The 23,043-nt window shown below is 35.9% G+C and overlaps 1 protein-coding gene across 2 annotated transcripts in view; it reads right to left on the bottom strand.

Annotated features, from left to right (window-relative positions):
• The window catches only part of caln1 (calneuron 1), a 111,031-nt gene that overhangs the window by 67,237 nt on the left and 20,751 nt on the right, over window positions 1–23,043 (bottom strand). For both annotated transcript variants that reach the window (XM_056474395.1, XM_056474394.1), the window contains exons 2-3: window positions 19,519–19,643; window positions 3,850–3,993 (exon numbers count right to left, since the gene is read on the bottom strand). In XM_056474395.1, the coding sequence (XP_056330370.1) occupies window positions 3,850–3,993; window positions 19,519–19,636 (262 nt within the window). In that variant the 5' untranslated portion in view covers window positions 19,637–19,643. The remainder of the gene's footprint in view (window positions 1–3,849; window positions 3,994–19,518; window positions 19,644–23,043) is intronic.

Genomic DNA, 23,043 nt, shown 5'->3' with positions numbered 1-23,043 from the left:
AGGGTCTGACAGTTTTAGCATGTTGCTATGCAGTTGCTAAGATTTTCTGACTGTTTTTAGTATGCTTGCAGTTAGAATGTTAAGGGGGCTTGTTGCTAAGGTGTTCTGACAGTTTTTAGCATGTTGCTATGCGGTTTCCAATGTTGTTTGACTATTTAATATGACTATTTGTGGGTGCTACGAGGGTCTGACAGTTTTAGCATGTTGCTATGCAGTTGCTAAGGTGTTCTGTCTGTTTTTAGCATGCAGTTTCTAAGGTGGTCTGAATGTTTTTAGCACAATGCTATGTGGTTTCTAAGGTGGTCTGATCGTTTTTAGCATGTTTTCTATGTGGTTACTAAGATGTTCTGACAGTCTTTTTTGCATAATGCTACATGGTTGCTAAGTGGTTCTGACTATATTCAGGATGGTTGATAAAGTATGTTGTTGCTAAGATGTTCTGACAGAAGCGTGCTATGTTGCTATGGGGTTACAATAATTTTAGGGTAGTTGCTAAGGGGTTATATGAAACGAGGTATATAACATGTTCTATACAGTGTTATGTTTGTCTTTAGCCAACTGCTAAGGGGCTGCTGGGATGTTACAAGTGGTTGCTAAGACATCATAGGTGTCAGTGTTACTTAAGCAAGTAGTGGTTTTGAATATTCCGAAAAATGCTTAACAAACACCTCTCCTGCTTTCTGCCCAAACAGAAAGACGTCATTGGTCAGCATCAGATTGATATGTCAGGTATTTGAAACACCACAAAGCCACACATTGAGACGGCTCTGCACTGTAAAGAATAGTTCATCTTTAAGACCGACCGTTAAACAAACTATACCTCATCATCTGCTATGAACAATCAGTCTAAAAATGAACAAACATAATGTGTTGCTAGCATGCCATTTCACTGAGCGAATGGGTGAGACCTGTGCTTGCAAAATTGCTTCCTCAGACAATGAAGCGCTCCTGAAGATGAGTCAGACTTCAGCTGAACAATAACGTGAATCATCATCTGCTTTCATCCGCTGGCCAAACTCATCTGCTGTCTGCAGTTCAGTGGCCAGCTATCATGATCATTGATGAACAGACAGATGTGCTGACACTGATTAAGTCTAATCAGATGTTTATGTCAGCTTTGCTTTACAAACTCATGTTAACAAGTTCTCTGATCATGATAGAATATCCTTAGATGACTTGACAAAGCCTGTGGTTTAAAAAAGGCTTTAAAAAAAATTACAAAAGTTTTATTTAAGAAGACTTCAGTTGTCATAAAATTAAAACGTGGGGTCTTTAACCTTTGTGCACTGTTAAAATGTATGTTAGGGATGAAAACATCCACTGAATTAAACTGCTGTAAAAATGCATCAGATAAATATTTTATTCAATTTTCTGTGCATAAATCTGTTAATCAACCTCAGGCCTGATCAAAACTACTAAATCGCTTAGAAAATTACAGAATTTTAACTCTTTAATTGCCAAATTCATAAATGATGTCTCTAATTTGGTGGGGAAAAAACACACAAAATGACGTATTTTCAATATAAAAAGTAATTATGGACTGGATATTTTTTCACTTTTATCACAGTCTTGGACATGTGAACGATTAGTAACAACATCGGCTTTGATGCATTGTTAGATTTTCAGTTTTTCTCTCTAATGTACTGTTGGTGGCTGTTTTTGCCCCATTGACCTTCATTATAACCACATTTGATGGTGCAGAAATACACACTCCTTGTTTTTGTTTACTCCGTGTAGTTCTGAGAGCTGAGATGCATATTTTGATTTTCTCAGACGCATCAAGGTAAGAGCGTAAAGGTCGCTCTCACACTCTCACACACTCAGACACACTTACACACACTTTAATTTGCTGTTATACTCAAACTAAGCTTTTTTTGCACAGGCATATCTAAAGGGTTAATAATGCCAACTGATGATCAACAATAAAAATTAAACATTTGACCTCTTCCTGACAGGGAAAACCAACAACAATCATAAACACATGATTATATGATGTCATGGTTTTGTAATTTAAAAAAGGGGTTATAATGAGAGTCAACGGGGCAAAAACAGCCACCAACAGTAAATTAGGAAGAATAAAAAAGAAAATTAATCAAAAACAATGCATCAAAGGCAATGTTGCTTTACATGTCCAAGACTTTAATCAAAGGTAAAAATAAATCCCGTCCACAATTTATTTACATGATTTTTTACTAATTCATTGACATCATTCATGAATTTGTCAATTAAAGAGTTAAAATCCTGTAAATTTCTAAGTAATTTATTGGCTTTGATCAGCACTGAGGTTGATTTAATTTTTTTTTTAATTTAAAGCATTTTCTCAAAATATGTGTCAAAATTAGACTTTCCAACAAAAATCATTCTTCTAGCTGAAACAGAAAAAGTTATGGCCAAATTTAGACCCAAAATCACCGCAGAGTGGATGAAAACATCCCAAACAGTACATAATGAAAAAATAAAGTTAAGCCTCTGAAATCAAAGGCAATGTCAAGTTACTATTTTATGAGCGCATGCTATTGAAGCAGAGAAAATATTACTGCTTTATCAACTCATTCCCACCTATAATCTACTTCCTATACAAAATATGTAAGCCCAAAAGCCTATAGATTAGTTCTGCTGGCTTATGGGAGATGAAATTGGAGCAAACTGAACTGAGAAAAAACTGGCAGATTCTGCAAATGCCAGTCTTTCGTGTCAAGAGAGCATTGTAGCTGAAATTTGATTGTCAAATCATATATCTTTATAATTCACTTTTGGAGTCGGTAAAATTAATGTAACTTCAAGGTTAAGGTTATACGTCCCGCTCACTTTTTTTTAGACAAACCATTTAGAAACATAACATAAAATGATTAATAATTAAATGAACGTAAAGTATTGAATCTCATTCAGCTGTGCCCCCCACTTTTAAAATGTCCGCTACACCCCTGCTAACCACTGAGACACTGTGCCGCCTCTTTTAAACTTTCTATTTATCAAATAATCTTTCAAAAAGTCTCACGGTGTCCACAAAAATATTAAGCAGCTCAATAATTTTTCACATTAATAATACATAAACACATTCATTTTCTTTTCGGCTTAGTCTAATCTGAGGTCGCCACAGCCGAATGAACTGCCAATTTATTCAGCATATACCGGATGCCCTTCCAGCCACAACCCATCACTGGGAAACATCCATACACGCTTATGCACACACATACACTATGGACATTTTAGCTTACCCAATTCATCTATAGCACATGTTTTTGGACTTGGGGGAAACCGGAGCACCCGGAGGAAACCCACGCCAACACAGGGAGAACATGCAAACTCCACACAGAAATACCAACTGACCCTGCCGAGGCTCGAGCCAGCGACCTTCTTGCTGTGAGGTGACAGCGCTACCCACTGCACCACCGTGCTGCCCATTAATGATACATACATTATATATTGTATACATTTTTAACTGCTAAATCTTTCTTGAGCACTAAATCAGAATTAATTCTGAACAATCATGTGAAGACTGGAGTGATAATACTGAATATTCAGCTTTCAAGAACAGAAATAAATTACATCCCAAAATAAACTCCAATAAAGAACAGTTTTTAAAAATTGTAATAATATGTCTCATTTTCTTGTATTTTTTGATCAAATAAACAACAGCCTTGGTGAGCAAAAAAGTCTTTTCACATTTTAAGAGCCCAGCCTCTCAATGCCAAAACACATAAATAAACATAATAAGTATTGACTTTTACATTTATTGTTAGGGAGAAAGAATTTCATTACTGCAATATAAAACCAATAGAAGTCAATGCCAATTCCCCACCATGACAGCAAACCAATGTGTTTGTGTTGGTGAGAAGGTGAACTCACCGTCCATGTCCAATCTCTGCATGATGATTGCCAGCTCCACTTCGCTGGGCATGTACCCTAGAGAGCGCATGGCCATGCCAAGCTCCTGCTTCGAGATGAACCCGTTGCCATCCCGATCCAGGACTCTGAACGCCTCCCGGATCTCTGCCAAAACAAACAAGTGTGTGACGTAACACTTCATTTCCTTTATAAGACACCTAACTGCTCATTCTCCTCTAAGCAAAGTTTGCAGAGATGTACTGGCTACATCTGCTTTTACACCAGTGGCTTTATTTTACTTTTCCCTTAAAAGGCTAAAAGGAGAGCTATATATATTCATTTTCACCAGACACACGGACATGGCTTTTTATTTTGATCTCTCTCTCTCAAAGACTCTGAATAGCAACTATCTAGTGCCCTACACTAATTTTAGCATCATTGGTAAATTTGAGCAAAGAAGGCTCTGAAGATATGTTTTCATTGTTTATCCCTTTGAGCTTTTGTTTAAAATGCGAATGACAAACTGCTCTCTTTGACAACAAATACAATAATCTATCATGCAGAACAGTTTTAATGAAAGATTAAAGGGTCATGAAACACAAAAACACATTTTTTGAGATGTTGACAGTCATATATATGTCCCATGCTGCTAAAAACACTATTAGGACACATATATTTTACTAAAAAGTGAAAATGGGTTGTTTTTGCGTTATTTCGAGCAAATTCATTCTTCCGGTTTGAAAAGAAATTTTGAATCTTGTGGACTGGATGTCTGTAACGGTGAGTACACTGTAATGTCTTTGGCTTTTCATCATTAATTCATGAGAAAGACTTGGCTCAAAGTGAATGAGGTGCAACTTCATTAATATGCATGATAGCTTCGAATACTGTTTATACCTGTTACAGTGTTCAGATGGCAGAGAAACGCCACGTTGTGTTGCCAACCGTAATTAAAACAAGTGGAAGAAGAAGAATTGTTTGGAGACATGGGTCGTCAGTGTTGCGTTTATAAATGTGCTGCAATGAAGGTTTTGTTTCCATTTCCCTGCTATGAGAGCGCAGCTGGACTCACGTGTTGATTACAGTGGTCTGCTAACATGCAACAAAAATATGTTTGTAAGGAAAAAATTTTTACCCGAGAGCTTTGGAAATGGAAATCCGGATTTGCCACTTGTCTCTTTTTTAAAAAAGACGTGGTTCCAGTTTGTGTTGAATGTCCTCTCTCTACAGATTTGGTAAGTGTGTGATCAGTGTTCTTTGATTATGTTTATTCAGATGGCAAAGTTAGTTAGTATTGTCAGCAGTACTCTTTTTTTTTTACTCAGGTTTTAAAGACATATCTTAGTCAAATGATTAAGTTACTAAGTTTACAGTATGTTAATATCACTACATAATTATGGACTGGAAGATCCGCTGTAAATGCTGCTCTCCGATTGTAAACATGTAAACACCTAATCAAACTATTACTGTCGTGTAGGATTTTCGCCACATTTTGTGACAGGATAGTCTATACACACACGGCTGTGTTTTAACCAAGAAATGCGGAGTTTTTTTTTTTCTTCTATTCAGCATGTGGTATCAAATTTCCATTCAAATGACACTCTTCCAGCAGTTCCTCGCATCCAATATCTCGTTTGTCACAGGAGGCATGCATGAAATGTTCCCGAATGAAAGTGAAAGTGCCAAACTGCAGTTTAAGTCCAAAACTTAAGAATGAAACACCCGAAATTACATGAAACTCCAGAGGAAATGTGCATAGTGTGGTGTCGAATTATGTGCTATAACATGTAAGACGGGATCATGAAAGGAACATTCAAAATGCAACTCATGTAGGCACCTTAATCGTGTTATTGTCTTATTCAGATTATGGGAAATAATTCCATTACTGATGTCCATGTAAACATAATCACTGTCAGTCCTCCACTGCCTTTAAATTCATATGAGCTAAGTATTTTTGTAGTATATTCCCATTGAAGATCAGTGGTGGACAGTAACTACTGTAAGTGTTTTTACTTCACTACTGTAAGTGCATTTTATAAGTATCTGTACTTTATTAAAATATTTTTTATTTTGGGAAACTTTTACTTTTACTTCACTACATTCCAAAACAAAATATTGGCCTTTTTACTCCACTACATGTCCTAAGTAGCTACAATTACAATTAATCAGTCAATTGGACTAATTCGATAACATCTGTTCTTGACTCAACAAATCACTGATTCAAATGATCTCTTAAGTTTGAGTCTCCAGTAATAAAGTCACTGATTCAAATGATTCATTCAGAGTTAGTCTCCGGTAATAAACTCACTGATTCAAATGATTTTTCCAAAGTGAGTCCTCAGTAAACAACTTACTGGTTCAAATGATCTATTTAGAGTGAGTCTTCAGTAAGCGACTCACTGCTTCAAATGATCTATTTAGAGTGACTTCCATAGTAGGAAGAACAAATACTATAAAAAGTCAATTGGGGATTCCAACATTCTTCAAAATATCTTCTTTTATGTTCAACAGAAGTAACAATATCAAATGAGTTTTGAGCAAGTGAATAGTGAGTAAACTATGAACTATGCCTTGAATAATTTACACAAAAGATTAAAAGGTAACACAATGAAGAGATTTGTCCCAGGCTCCTTTATTCATATTTACCAAGGACGCCAGTATTAACGAGGGGCACTGTATATGGAATGTAGACGAGCTCCATCAGATGCATATTTTATAAACAATTTTTCTGCAAGGAGGTAACTTGTGCGAGCAAAGGATCTGTGTTTTAAAATAGAACTTGAGTGTCACATCTCAGAAGAGCACGGCGGTTGTGCTACTGCTTGAGCACACAGCGGTACACTGGGTAATTTACACACTGACGCCATTTGAAGTCAAGCAGCCTGGGAATTAACATGCAGGAAACAGAAGCTTTCTGAGTTCTGATGACACAATGCACTATTCTCATGCGTCTAAATCAAGACTTATGACTGCACAGCAACACTCAAAGCAACAAGTTATGCAATTTAATAAGGGGTCATGTATTCAGTTACACATTTGATAAGAGAAAACATATTTTAAAGGAAGAATTGCTCTTTAAATCTAAATTTAGGGTGATGCAGTGGCGCAGTAGGTAGTGCTGTCGCTTCACAGCAAGAAGGTTGCTGGTTCAAGCCTCAGCTGGGTCAGTTGGCGTTTCTGTGTGGAGTTAGCATGTTCTCCCTGCGTTTGCGTGGGTTTCCTCCGGGTGCTCCGGTTTCCCCCAAAAGTCCAAAAACATGTGGTACAGGTGAATTGGGTAGGCTAAATTGTCCGTATTGTGAATGAGTGTGTATGGATGTTTCCCAGAGATGGGTTGCAGCTGGAAGGGCATCCGCTGTGTAAAACATGCTGGATAAGTTGGCGGTTTATTCTGCTGTGGCGACCCCGGACTAATAAAGGGACTAAGCCGAAAAGAAAATGGATGAATGAATGAACTGAATTAAAAAAACTGACAAGATACTGATAATTTACTGATAAGATATTATTTTATCAGTGAGTTGATGTCACAGTCACCAAGTTGAGTGCCCACCAGACTCACTAGAGGGCACTCTACACATCACATCTGCCACGGAACCTGACTACATATTCCATCATGCACTTCACACACACACCTGTTTCAGTTCTCTCCCTGATTGTACTCATGATAGACTAATCAGATGGACCGTATAAACAGCACACACACACACACACTTGTTTCTTGTTGTTAGCCACCTGGGGTCTGTTCTTCGTACGTGGATTACTCAATTAGCTGGATTTGGATATTTGACACGATCCAGGATCGTTTCGTTCTTCAAAACTCATCTGAGAGTTGTTGTCATAGCAACAGTTCTGATAGCTCAAACCTGCTCAGAAGCAGGCTCATTTCATATAAACAGGATTAGATCGGGTCATTTCAAGCAAAGATAATACTGAAAGTATGTACCAAATGCTGATATTTTCTTCCAGTAGTTATATACACTTGGGAAAATAGTAAATATATATTTTTAACTATATAAATAAAGTAAAAATATATATATTTTAATAAAACTAAAGCAATCTGCACTCCGAAATAAAATTACAAATATTGCCACTTGGTGGTTCAAAGAGTAAATTTATTGATATGAACTTTTTAAATACAAACACGTACATGCACAATATTCGACTTTTTAAAAAAAAGGATAGGCCTAATAATTTATGCAGTCATGCATGTGTTTGACCGGTGATTGTGATATGCCGGTGATTGACACCTTTACTGATATCAAAATGCTTTTTTGATGCAAAATTAATTTATACAGTTATTCCTTACGCCGATTAAAAAAACTTGAGTAGGCCTAGTGCAACAATAATAAAGAAAATCTTCTCTAAATGTAGAACTAAATACATTGATATGCATTGAAATACATGATGAATACTCTTGACACATGAAAGTGTAAAGCCTACAGCTCACAACAAATGTGGAAAGTTATTGTGTGTCATATTTAACAAACTGTTTACTACGAACTTGATGTAATTTTGCTCACATGGATAATTGAATATTAATCAGATGATGTCATTACGCTGCTGTGTCGTCAGCCAATCGTTGCATTGCTGATCATGATTTTGAGGAGCGATAGATTCGTCCTCCACAACACATGCAGCCATCTCAGATCAGTTCATCCAGACATTTTAATCTGATTCGCAAACTTGTTTAAAGAACCAAATTAGCCAGAGATCAGTTATCAAGATTAAGATCCAGGATCTGCCAATCTTAGATCATTTAATCTGCCATCTTAGATCATTTAAGCGCGGTATGAAGAACGGACCCCTGGACCTATCTCTTTGCCTGCGTACCAACTACTCTTTTGGACTGCCCTTTATGTACCAGTTTGCTCCAGTTATTGACTATTACCTGCCTGACTACTCTTGTCAATAAAGACGCTGCATTTGGATCCTCAACCTCGTTGTCAGAACCGCTTTGTAACAGTTGAAATACTGTTACATGTTATTTTTAATTCTTATTCTGAATAGTGTGATTGATCAACTATGCTGTATTATTTTTGTATTGGTAGTAAAGATAGTTTTTAAAGTCACAGCATGAAGAAGTAATACAATAATTTAAAAATTAGTTTGCCTATTCTTGGAGGAGGGGGCATTAACAGCAATTTATAGAGATTTCTAAGGGAAATTTCCATTTGAATGTAAAATATTATAATGATATGAAAAGTTTAGATGCAAAAAGCTCTAAATGCCATCTGAAATTTTCCTCTAAAATGAGCATTTTTATCAGGCACTTGTGTGTATGTTCAGTAATATCACTATTGTGGCAAAGTCCTTTTCTTGGTCTTTAAAGTGATATATGAAGATAAACAAAGGAGGCTGAGAAAAACTTTCATTTTCGATGGAAATTTCAGACGGCACTTAGAGGTTTTTGCATCTGAACTCTTCATATATAGATATAACGATGATGAAACCACCTCAAAATGCTAAATTTCAAAATGCTAAGATTTTTTTAAAGAGATTTAAAAATTAATTTTAAACAAATTTCTAGGTGAAATTTTGGATTAAATTGTCATGGCCATGTATATAAAGCTATACACACTGTTATTATTTAATAATAAAAAAATAAAATAATAATAATAATATAAATTTTTCTTCGGTTTAGTCCCTTATTTATCATTTCTCTATTAATTTAATACAATAAAGGTCATAATCGAACTAAACAGAAATCAAATTAAGACATGTGGAGTATGCCAATTTTAGTCACATTACTGAAATGCAGTACAGCCATGTAAACACCTTAAACTATTTTCGTTGTGTACGACTTTTCGCTGCATTTTGTGTCAGGATAGTCTATACACACACACGGATGTTTGACAATATTTGTCAGTGAAGGAACACAGACATCTGCATCACAAAATGCGGAGATTTTTTCCCCCATAAGGCGTACGGTATCAAATTCCATTAAAACACCACTCTTTCAACAGTTCATACTCGCATCCAATATCTCATTTGTCATGGGGACATGAATGAAATGTTCCTGAATGAAAGTGAAAGTGCCAAACTGTAGTTAAAGTCAACAAATTAAGAATGAAACACCTGAAATTGCATGAAACTCTGGAGGAAATGTGGATAGCATGGTGACACAATGACGTTAATCGAATTATGTGCTATATTTTGGAAAACAGGCTCAAGAAAGGAACATTCAAAAACTCCTGTAAACACCTCAATCATATTATTGTCTTATTCAGATTAAGGCAAATAATTTGATTACTGATGTCCATGTAAATGTAGTCAGTGATAAAGTAAATAAACAAGAAATGAAACAAAAAATAAAATTCAGTTAAAACATTTAAAAATATATATAAAATAAAGTAAAAATGTTTAAAATCAACTGATAAATTAATGAATTAATTAATTATCATCAGGGTCACTTGACCTTTTTGGAAAATTTACAGTTATTCCAATCGATATTGATTTCTTTTTTTTTTTTTTTTTTATAATTATTTTTCAGGGGTTTTCACCTTTATTTGGACAGGACAGTAGAGAGAATTGACAGGAAAGTGTGGGGAGCAGAGAGAGGGGAAGGATCGGCATAGGACCACGAGGCGGGAATCGAACCCGGGTCGCCGTGAACACCGGAGTGCATGTGTCGGTGCACTTTTCCACTACGCCATTGGCACCGACGATATTGATTTCTATGATGTTTTCAGTCATTCTTGTACTGAGGTGTTTAAGCATAATTTCAAGAAGATTACCAAGGCATATTTCCATGATTCCAGGTTTCAATTCTGTGAAATAATAGATTTAATTAATGATCCTTTTAGAACACAAAGGTCTCTAATAAGACCAAAAAAAAAAATCCTGAGATGGGATTACTGCTCAATGGACGACTCAATATCCTCTTGACAAAGGCAATTTGGTGTCCTATAAAAAACCTAATTAGGTAGAAATACCCAAGAAATTACCCTCGATGGACATAATGATGTTATCGGTTATCAAACTTTCAACACGAGGACTCGAGAAAAGCAATATCTAGTGAGATATTAAAAGTTTTAGAGCAGAGCATGATTAGGATTTTCTTTTTCAAGACATTGCTATAGAAAGTACCATTTTAGGTTTATAACTTCAGATAACATTCGATCAAGCAATGCAGATGCCTAAGTAACAATAATCAGTGTCAGGAAGACATAAAAACATACCTGCAAAATTATTTATCAACCATTAAGTGTTTTATATATGCTTTGGCAATTACAGCCACACAAATGGCTTTTAGATCAACCCTTATGGCCATTTGCGCTGACAGTTATGTTTCAGAGCCAATTAACCAGATCTGTCAGAAGAAAAGGAGGCTCGTAATTGTTATTCCTCACAGACACTGACAAGCGCTGAGATTTTAGGAGCGCTGCAAAGTGTTTACACAGTAAAGCCTTTAGATTTGTTTTCGCACACTGAGGCAAACTCATGAATATATACATAAGTCGTCTGTTGTGGATGTAAAGTCTGTTTTGAACACAACCTTCAGAAAACATTTTGTGCTTTCAATTCTGTCTGTTCATCTGACGTGAATCTGTTTATTTCAGAGATCAACAGTTCACTGTCATCAAAAATACACACACAAAAAAACTGTTTAAAGAATGATGGTAACCAAAGATGACGGTAGCCACTATTATGTCTTCAACAATGGAAGTCAAACGTTGTCTGGTTATTAACATTCTTCATTCATTCACAGCGGAATGAACTGCCAAATATTCTGGCATGTTTTACACAGCATATGCCCTTTCAGCTATAACCCAGTAGTGGGAAACATACATACACTCTCGCATTCACACTCATAAACTACGGCCAATTTAGTACATCCAGTTCGCCTATACCGCATGTCTTTGGACTGTGGGGGAAACCGGAGCACCCAGAGGAAACCTACGTCAACACAAGGAGAACATGCAAACTCCACACAGAAATGCCAACTGGCCCAGCCAGGGCTCGCACCAGCGATTGTCTTACTGTGAGGTGACAGTGCTGACCACTGAGCCACTGTGCCGCCATTAACATTCTTCAAAAAAGCTTATTTTCTGTTTAACACTAGAACTACTAACTAGTCCCCTACTGAAAAACCAGCTTAAACCAGCCTAGGCTGGTTGGCTGGTTTTAGCTGGTTGTCCAGCCTGGTTTTAGAAGGGTTTTGGTCATTTCCAGGCTGGTTTCCAGCCATTTCCAGCCTAGTCTTAGCTGGTCAGGCTGGAAAATGACCAGCTAAATCCAGCTAAAACCAGCTTGACCAGCCTGGTTTAAGCTGGACATAGCTGGTTATTTTGGCTGGGTAGGCTGGTCAAGCTGGTTTTAGCTGGTCATTTTCCAGCTTGACCAGCTAAGACTAGGCTGGAAATGGCTGGAAACCAGCCTGGAAATGGCCAAAACCCTCTAAAACCAGGCTGGTCGACCAGCTATAACCAGCCAACCAGCCTAGGCTGGTTTAAGCTGGATTTTTCAGCAGGGTCACTTTTAAAATTTTTGACAACTTTGTTCAAATAAAACCCATACATGTACTTCAATACCGTGATTTTTACCAAATGTGTGTATTTTTCATTGTTGTTTTATAACTGAGCATTTCTACTCTGAATGGCCATAAAGGTCAAATTAACTGCAAGCATTTCAGTGTCCACTACCTTTTTCCATGCCTTTGAATATGTGTGCCTCTAGCTGTTGCCTAGCAACCTTCTGCTAATAAAAACATAACTTTATGATAACAAAAACATAAATTTACTTTAGACATGTCTTTCAACTTTCAAAAACAACATTTTCACTGTGGTGAAAGCTAGTCTGTCCTGTTTGTTAATCAAAGTGAGTTACGCATGGGTAACTCATACACAATAATAGGCTATATCATAGAATAAAATCACATTTCGGTTAATGACTTCATAAAATATGTCAAAAGGCATTGAAAGCTTAATTCTTTAATTCTAAATCTGAATAGAAGCTTCGACTGCAAACAAGAAGTGACAAAAATTCAATTCGGGACCCTGCAAAATGCCAAATGAGCTTGAAATGTACCCAATGTTACTTGTTGTACATTTTTACTTGTATCAATTTAACTACAGACCTGTAAGTAGGCTAGATGTTAAAATTTGAGGACAAACTTTATGGTGGCTTGAGCAAGTCTGTTGGAAATACATGTAGTTTATTTAGCTTGAAAAAGTATCAAGTGGGCTAAAATAATGTTTAAGATTCCTGCAGACAACAATGTAATCACTTTAAAGACAGAAACAAGCCAGTGAAAAGATTTAAAGTTGATCCCTGAGGGTTGGTAATAGCATGAATTAGCCTATTGTTAGCATGATTCTAACATGAATTAGCATGATTCCAACAAATTAGCATGTAATTAGTTTAAATCTAGCATGAATTAGCATGTTGTTAGCCTGTTTCTAGCATACTTGGCATGTTTCTAGCATGAACATGTTGTTAACCTGATTCCAACATAAATTAGCATGTTTTAACACTATGTTGTTATCATGATTCTAGTATGAATTACATAACTAGCATTGTTCTAGCATGAATTAGCATTTTATTAGCATGTTTCTAGCATTAATTAACATGTTGTTAGCATATAGTCTCTCCTGTTTATTAGTCAAAGTGAGTACAATAAACTCATACACAATAATAGGCTATATAATATAACAAATTCATATTTTTGGGGTTAAGACTTGATAAAATATGTTGACAGGCATTCAAAACTTTATCCTAAATCTGAATAGAAGCTTCAACTGTAAACATGACGTGACAAAAATTCAATTCGATACCCTTCTTCCAAAATGAATGTGGCATGCCAAATTAGCTTAAAATGCACCCAATGTTACTTGTCATAATTGTATTGACAAGTTGTAATGGCCACTGAGCCATTGTGTCGCCCATGTTCAAATGTATTAGCTGTAATTTTATATATAAGTATTTGAACATATATGTACATATTTGTTATTTTAAAGCTTGAAAAAATATATATGTAAGCTGGTCATTTTGCAACATTTTGAAATCGATTCTGCATATATACATAACCTACATAAATATATATTTTATAATGTATAAATAATTCCACAAAAACAAATGACATTTTTACATTATAATTATTTATTCATTTTATCAGCTGGTATACTATGCATATTGTGGGTTGTCAAAGGGGTTTTAAATGACCTAAATCAATTAAAATTACTTAAAATGTAAGTAATTTTAGCATGTCAAAGTGAAATGTAAGTATATTTAAATTAATTTACCTAACAACAAAATTGTGTCTAGTAATAATGCAGAGTGGCTAGTAACTTTGGAAAACTACTAGCCACAGTGGCTGGTAAACAAAAAAAAAGTTAATGTCCAGCCCTGTTTAAATATATGCAATCCAATGAGCGTGTACGTCAAATATGTAATCTCCATATATCAGATTTCTATAGGGGTAATAAAAACTGAATTACAGAACTCACTAATTGTAATTGTTACTAGTAAAAATCTAATGTGTAAGTTCTATAATTAACTTTTTATTATACATTGGATGCAATTTAAGTTAATTGGGCTTGCTATAGAATGACTGCTATGGCAATATTAGTAGTTAAAGAATTCTGGCAGTTCCGGTGTTAGAAATTGAATGACTCCATTTTGTGGAGAGCGAGTAAAGGATGAATAAAACTGAGTGAACTATCCATTTAAATGTTATGATATTTATAAATGTATTTATTTTAACAAATGTACTCTTGATATTATGCCTAGAAATCTGCTCTCTCAAATCCCTACCTTTCTGAGAGAAAGCTCTGCTCTGATTGATCCCAGTCTGTTGTGATTAGTCTACCGCTTATATCATGCATCAGAAACCAAACCCTTCATTATCATAACTGAATTTCAGCTCAGCACTTTACTAAAGCACAATGATACAACCTGTAACAACAGCAGCAGTTTTACCACATTAGTTTAAACACAAGTATATAAGTTATCACAAGTTACAAAACAAACCAAACGACAACGGAGATAGATCTATCTATCTATCTATCTATCTATCTATCTATCTATCTATCTATCTATCTATCTATCTATCTATCTATCTATCTATCTATCTATCTATCTATCTATCTATCTATCTATCTATCTATCTATCTATCTATCTATCTATCTATCTATCTATCTGTCTATCTGTCTGTCTGTCTGTCTGTCTGTCTGTCTATCAGGTCTCAGCTACAGGGTTCGAATATCAAAGTAGCCACTGCTCACAGGCAACCAATGAAGACCAAAAGCTACAGTATGTTTTGATGCACATTAAATAGAGGTGGATGGAAACCTAGCTATAGACTGGCATCAATTTGTTCCAAATCTACAAAGGTTTGTGCAAGTGAGACTGGAATAACTAACAACTTGTTTCAGGCAGTTCAGGATCAGCTCTTCTTTTTAGAGACAATAACTCCATTAATCATGCACTTTGATATTATTCACTTTGCAGACATTTTATATATTCGCAAACAGCTACATGAAAAATAATATCAGAAAAAAACATAACAGGGTACTAAAACTGTAAGACCTCCAGTGATCTTTCTGATTAAGGTGTTAGATAATATTTGCTGACCCCTCCTGATACCATCAATACAACACCAGCAGGCCTTCAAGCAGCTGCATTTCACAGTTTACACTGTTACACAGCAAAACCAACAAGGTCAATGACTCGTACAGCAGCTCTATATCTGCAGATGCCCAGTGGTGTTAATATGTCATTTAAACATTTATTTTCAGGCCTCTAGGGTTCAATGTATTTCACATCATGAGCTTCTTTCTGCTGACAAAGGCAGCTTTAATTGATTAGGCTTTGCGTTAGTCTATTGAATCATGATGAAGTGTGTCTGAAGGGACGCGCCGCTTTGATCATCACTTTCATTCAAATTTAGATTTCTGAATTATGATTTAGTGGCTGATTTACACATGAAGACCGAAAACACTTCAGGGTAACACTCTATAACAACCTATCATTAATAAGTTATTCATCAAAAAAAAAAAAGCTTGCTGTTTTTGCGTTGCTTTTTCCGTTAACTGTGCTCATCCCTGCTGAAAAATCCATCTTAAACCAGCCTAGGCTGGTTGGCTGGTTTTAGCTGGTTGACCAGCCTGGTTTTAGAGGGGTTTTGGCCATTTCCAGGCTGGTTTCCAGCCATTTCCAGCCTGGTTTTAGCTGGTCAGGCTGGAAAATGACCAGCTAAATCTAGTTAAAACCAGCTTGACCAGCATGGTTTAAGCTTGAAATAGTTGGTTTTGACTGGGCTCCCAGCCTGGCTAGGCTGGTCAAGCTGGTTTAAGCTGTTTTTTTCAGTAGGGATATTCTTAAAATTAATATGATGTTAAAAGCTTTCAAATTTGCCTAAAAAAATCCCAATTACAAAAGCATTTCTCAAATTTAAATTCTTTAAAAATAAAACTGTATTCTTTATTTATTTATTTATCTCTTTATTAAACTTGGTAACACATTATTTTGATGGTCCAATTGACTATTAGGCCCTGTTTATACTAATAAATTTTTGTTTTGAAAAAGTTTTGTTACGGTTACACTTTCTGTCCACACTACACCGGAGCGCCGAAAACAAAACGTTTTGAAAACGCTGAAGAGGCCGTTTCCATTTTAAAATGCTGCTGCATGTCATCCATGTGTGGACTGGGGAAAACGGAGACATCTGAAAACGGAGGCGTGGCTGCAGACAGTCTGCAGACATCTGATTGGGGCTTTTCCCTCAATATTAAGTAGACTACACAAAATTCAGTCTTGCATCCTTTTCTTCTAAGTTCAGACTGTGCAAGTTTGATATGGAAAACAAACTCCCGAGGACACGTAGGGTGAACCTTCAAAGGGAACAGTGTAGGCTACTTTATAACGTCATTCGCATCATCGTGGCTACGTTGTTTCACTATTGTAACAATAAAATGAAAACATGATTTAAGGAACGGCCTGTTTTCATTTGATATTAACAACTAAACAGACATTAAAAATGTTGAGGCGTCCTGTTACATATCCTGTTACATAGGCTACATATTTATATGACCATCATCTTCACTGTAGGTACATTTATAACAAAACGGAGTCTATAACATAACTGCCTTCTTTCATTTTCAGTGAAAAATATGAAACCTACCCTCTCTTTTGCTGAATATCAGTTTTAATCATCAATAATGGCCATTATAAAAGTATAATGAAGAATAAGTTTATACATTCTAGCAAATAAAGGCAAGCAATCTGTCAAATGTGCAGAATCAGTGTACGTAGTTACATAAATTATTATAATTAATAGAGTAATAGATTCAAGTAATAGATTTAAAAGCCCAAATTCGGGGAATATGTCGTTAGATATAGACAACAAGATGAATTAAATATCACGTTTAACAAATACAGTATAGTGAGATTAGATCCAGTGGTAGATCCAGTGTTTCCCCTACCATTATCTTAGGGGGGCGCCCTGCCCTCCCAACAGCTTTTCTTAATGATTAATGAATTATTATTCATTAATTAATGAATTATTATTTTCTGTAAAGCTGCTTCTGGCTATGACACGTTCACACCTAAATGGTTATAAGAGATGTATTTAAAAAATTATATGCAGCATCCTTCATTTATTCTCTAAGGTAAGGCAAGATCTTCTCTTCAGGTTTATACTTGGAGGGAGAATGCGCTTAATGCATTATTAAGCTTGAAGCATTAGAATCGGTACTCTGTATCGGCCGATCACCATGGCAAGGAATCGCTACTCGGTATCGGCTGCAAAAATCCTGATCGGAGCATCCCTAGCTTTGATCCAACTTGGCCGTATTAGCGACAATACTCCCTCTGGCTAGACAAGACTGATCTTAGTAATTAAGAGAGCAAATACACCTTTACAAAAAAGAAGTATACTTAAGTAAAGGTCAAGTATAAAAGTATACTTTATTTGGTGAGTATACTAATATCAATATCTATCTCCCAGAAGCCCAGAAATATATACTGCAGTGACAAAAGCTGCACACTTTGTGGTAAAAAAAAGATATAAAAATAAATGTTAGTTGTTAACTTAACGCTTGGACAGTTCAAACAATTGTTCAGTCATTTGCTATCATTAAAAAAAACAAATTAACACCATGATGACTCCTTGTGTAAGTCTGAACAGTCGTGCCGCACCACACCCCCAATCCTGCCCCCCAAAACTGTAAACCTAGGGAAAACACTGAGATCCTTGATGAACCATCCAACGTGCACAGCTCTCACCTGGGGTTCTATGATCAAAGCACCCGCTGACTGCCTAGAGCTCAGTCGCGCATATAGGCTACAGCGCATGACAGAGTGAGTGTGTGGTCACATGATGTGCATTTTCAGAGATGTAGTGTGGATGGAGATCTTTTCAGAAAAACTGGATGAAACGCCAGTGTGGACGCGGATATTTTTCATTCTAAAACTAATTTTAAAACGTATTAGTGTAAACAGGACCTAACTTGACATGTACTTGCTAAGTTACTTACACTAACCCTAACCCCAACCCTAACCCCAAACTAACAGTCTACTTACAATCTAATGACAATTCTTTAACGTGTAGATGCAATGTAACCTAAATTCAACAAACGGACCACCAAAATAAACCTTAAACCTTAAACTTTTACAGAAATAGCAGGATAGTTCTACACAAATGTTATTCCCAACCCTTCTCCCATGAACAAAATTAAATTACAATTACACAAAAATACATTTAAATTTTTTTTTAATAATGACATACATATATAAATGAAAAAAAGCATAGTGTAAATAATGTATAAAATATATGCTGGGTTGTTCACATTTAGAAATAACTGATGTACACATTAACAAACAAAAATTTGAAACTTATAATTCACAGATACTTTTACAAAATACTTAGATAAATTCATTCTCACATTTTATTAATCACATTTATAGGTTAGCTTAGGTTAGCTTAGATTAGGTTATAGGTTAGGTTAGGTTAGCTTAGGTTAGCTTAGGTTAGCTTAGGTTATAGGTTAGGTTAGGTTAGGTTAGGTTAGGTTAGGTTAGGTTAGGTTAGGTTAGGTTAGGTTAGGGTAGGTTAGGTTAGGTTAGGTTAGGTTAGGTTACTTTATTCCCATGGATGTAAACATGTTGTAAAGTCAAATATAAAGTAATAGAACGCAGTTATAGGCCTAATTCTAGAGCGAAAGAAATTCCTTTGATGTATTTGCAAATAATATTTTATAACATGCACACATTTACCCTTATTCATATTACTAATGCCGTAAACACAAAACCTTTCTCATCTCATCAGATTCAGTTAGGAATTACATTAATTGCAAAAATAATACCACAATTATGATTCAGAATTGTGAAATTGGAGGAGAAACGTAGAGCAGTTTGCAATATTTAAGACAATTATAATCATTAAAAGTCATCAAGTATTGAATGTTTTGCTTCCTCGCTCTGTTATAACAATAAACTGACACTTAACACTGGGATTTCATTTGCTTCTGTGATCAGTAAACCCCGCCTACTTTAATATGATTGGTCATCTCAATCATTCCTGTCATCTTAATAACAAAGTCATGCAAGATACAGTAGTGAATATTCTCATTATACTACTTCGGTTTTGAAGTTCTACTACTCCTAATAATAACTAAGTAATCTTATGATAATATTGAAGTATATTATACAAAATGTGCATTAGTGTTTGTGTCTGTCAGGTCATTGCTCACCATCTAGTTCCTCCACAGAGATGTTGGCGAGCTGTTCGCTATTGCTGTGTTCAGACAGTGAGCGACTTAAAAAGTTCCCCTTGTACAGCAGTCCTGCCGTCACATGGTGGAACGGCATCTTCTCCCTGAGAAACAAGCACAAGAACACGCTGAAACCCAAACACACACCAAAGATTTTCACTATAGCTCATATCAGACGATATATCAGACAGAGGATGCTATTCAGGTTTGAACTGCTTTAAGTTATAACTTTTACATTTAAAATTTAATAAAAATAGCCAAAAGCAGTTAATAAGGGGGAAAAAAAAAATCACACACATGTATTTTCCCCACCTTTTTTCTTTCGTTTTATAAATTATGCCAGGCTGCATATAAACTCTTTATGTCTAAAAACATTACTGTAAACTCAACAATACAGGTCTCTACGGCAGTGATTTCCATGGTAAAAACTGTAAAAATGCTACGGTTAAAATGTGTAACCTGGTTAACAGTAACTTTCTTTATATATACAGTGAATAATCATAATGGTATTTCCCAGAATTCCCTACATGACACTTCATGGGTTTTTTTGTTGTTGTTGATAATTACTATGGTTCTTTTAAGTTTTTTCTATTCCTCATCAGTGATGTACATTAGGGTTTTGTGTATGTACAGTATGTATGTACAGTGCATCCGGAATTTTCCACATTTTTTATGTCACAGCCTTATTTCAAAATTGATTAAATTGATTATTTCCTCACAATTCTACACACAATACCCCATAATGACGATGTTAAAAAAAAGACTTTTTGAAATTGTTGCAAATTTATTAAAAATAAAAAACCTGAAAAATCACATGTACAGAAGTATTTACAACCTTTGCCGTGAAGCTCTAAAGTGAGCTCAGGTACATTCTGTTTCCACTGATCATTCTTGAGATGTTTCGGCAGCTTAATTGGAGTTCACCTGTGGTAAATTCAGTTGATTGGACATGATTTGAAAAGGCATACACCTGTCTATATAAGGTCCCAGGGTTGACAGTGCATGTCAAAGCACAAACCAAGCATGTAGACAAAGGAATTGTCTGTAGACCTCCGTGACAGGATTGTCTTGAGGCACAAGTCTAGGGAAGGTTACAGAAAGTTCCAATGAGCACAGTGACCTCCATCATCCGTAAATAGATGTTTGGAACCACCAGGACTCTTCCTAGAGCTGGCCGGCCATCTAAGCTGAGTGATCAATAGTCAGGGAGGTGATCAATAACCTGATGGTCACTCTGTCTGAGCTCCAGCGTTCTTCTGTGGAGAGAGGAGAACCTTACAGAGGAACAACCATCAGTGCAGCAATCCACCAATCAGGCCTGTATGGTAGAGTGACCAGACGGAAGCCACTCCCCGCCTGGAATTTGCCAAAAGGCATCTGAAGGACTCTCAGACCATAAGACACAAAATTCTCTGGTCTGATGAGACTAAAATTCAACTCTTTGGAGTGAACGCCAGGCGTTACGTTTGGAGAAAACCAGGCACCGCTCATTACCAGGCTAATACCATCCCTACAGTGAAGCATGGTGGTGGCAGCATCATGCTATGGGGATGTTTTTCAGCAGCAGGAACTGGAAGACTAGTCAGGATAGAGGGAAAGATGAATGCAGCAATGTACAGAGACATCCTGAATGAAAACCTGCTTCAGAGTTCTCCTAACCTCAGACTTTGGTGACGGTTTATCTTCAAACAGGACAATGATCCAATGCACACCGCCAAATATAAATGGGGTGGCTTCACAACAACTAGGTGAACGTCCTGGCCCTGTGGCCCGGCCAGAGCTCTGACCAAAATCCTATTGAGCATCTCTGGAAAGATCTGAAAATGGCTGTACACCGTCGCTTCCCATCCACCCCAAAAAAAATTTTTCTCATTGTCATTATAGGGTATTGTGTTTAGAATTTTGAGTAAATAAATGAATTTAATCCATTTTTAAATAAGACTGTAACATAAAAAAATGTGGAAAATTTGAAGCGCTATGAATACTTCCCGAATGCACTGTGTATATACATTTTTATTTTATCATCTGAAATATATTTCAAAAACATAACTTTTATTGCCTTTTATTGCCAAAAAATATTTGCTATGCAATTAAAAGCACAATATTCAAATGATAACTTGATAATTCTATTATATTATAAGGAGTATACAGGTAAAGAGTTTGGGTGTCATCTTGGTTAGCACACTCTCATTTGAAGGTCACATCAATAATATTACACGTACTGCATATTTCCACCTTCGTAATATCACTTGTCTCCGCCCTTGTCTCACAACCAATAACACAGCAATTCTCATCCATGCATTAGTTACTTCACGTCTTGACTACTGTAATGCACTTCTCTCTGGGTTTCCTCCATAAACTCCAACTGGTTCAGAACCATGCAGCTCATGCCATCTCATGATGCATGTCACACCACTTCTTTATCAGCTTCACTGAATTTCGGTAAAGTTTTGTATTGATTTTAAAATCCTACTTCTCACTTTCAAGGCACTTCATAATCTTGCTCCTCAATATCTCACCAAACTTTCTTCATTTGTATACCCCTTCTCGCACTCTTAGATCAGCCAACTCTTTCTCACTGTAGCCACTCGATCGCACTCGATTAAGCACAATGGGTGCCAAATCTTTTAGCTCTATGGCTCCTCGGCTATGGAACTCGCTTCCCCTAGATCTAAGGAGTAGTGATAGTCTTCACACTTTTAAATCTCGTCTAAAGACCCATCTTTTTAAGAAGGCTTTCTCTTTTTTAGCTCTTGATGCTTGTTGTAAGGTGACCTTGGGTGTTTTACAAATAAAATGAATTATATTATATTATATTATGTTATGTTATGTTATGTTATGTTATGTTATGTTATGTTATGTTATGTTATATTATATTATATTATATTATGTTATGTTATGTTATGTTATGTTATATTATATTATATTATATTATATTATATTATATTATATATTTACTTTACAAAATAAAATGAAAATAACAAAAAAACAGTCAATAAATAATTTTTATTATCATTATTATTATTCTCTTTGCTATTCTGCATGAGCAAGGCAGGCTGAAACAGATCCAGCTGAACAAGCAGATTATAAGATTTTCATAAATCATACACGGCTGAAAATTCACACCAGGCTATGACAGAGCACGCTTAAGTTGATTATATGAAGATGACCAGTAATCTTGTCACCACAGAAGACTCATCTGTTCATTATCAATTTATTCTGCAGATCCCTGTAATATTTCCAGTGTTCTGCTGCAAAGTGAATATCTTGAGAAGGTGGTTTTAATGCATTAAAATGAATGAAAATAGCTGTAAAATGGCAAGCTCAAAGCTGAAAGCCTCCATCACCTTTCTGAATTACCCTCGGGTTAGTGAGCATTTGGAAGAACCCAGAAGGCACATAAAGTTATAAGTTGTCAATTTTAAGTTAGATTTAGGTCGTGGACAAAGTCAATAATTGATGACGTTGAATAATGATGTCAAATGCTTTGATATTTGGCTGATT

Source organism: Danio aesculapii, chromosome 15 (assembly GCF_903798145.1).
Source record: "Danio aesculapii chromosome 15, fDanAes4.1, whole genome shotgun sequence".
Taxonomy (NCBI): domain Eukaryota; kingdom Metazoa; phylum Chordata; class Actinopteri; order Cypriniformes; family Danionidae; genus Danio; species Danio aesculapii.
Note: the sequence above shows the minus strand (reverse complement) of the source record. Positions and strands in the feature narration are given on the sequence as shown.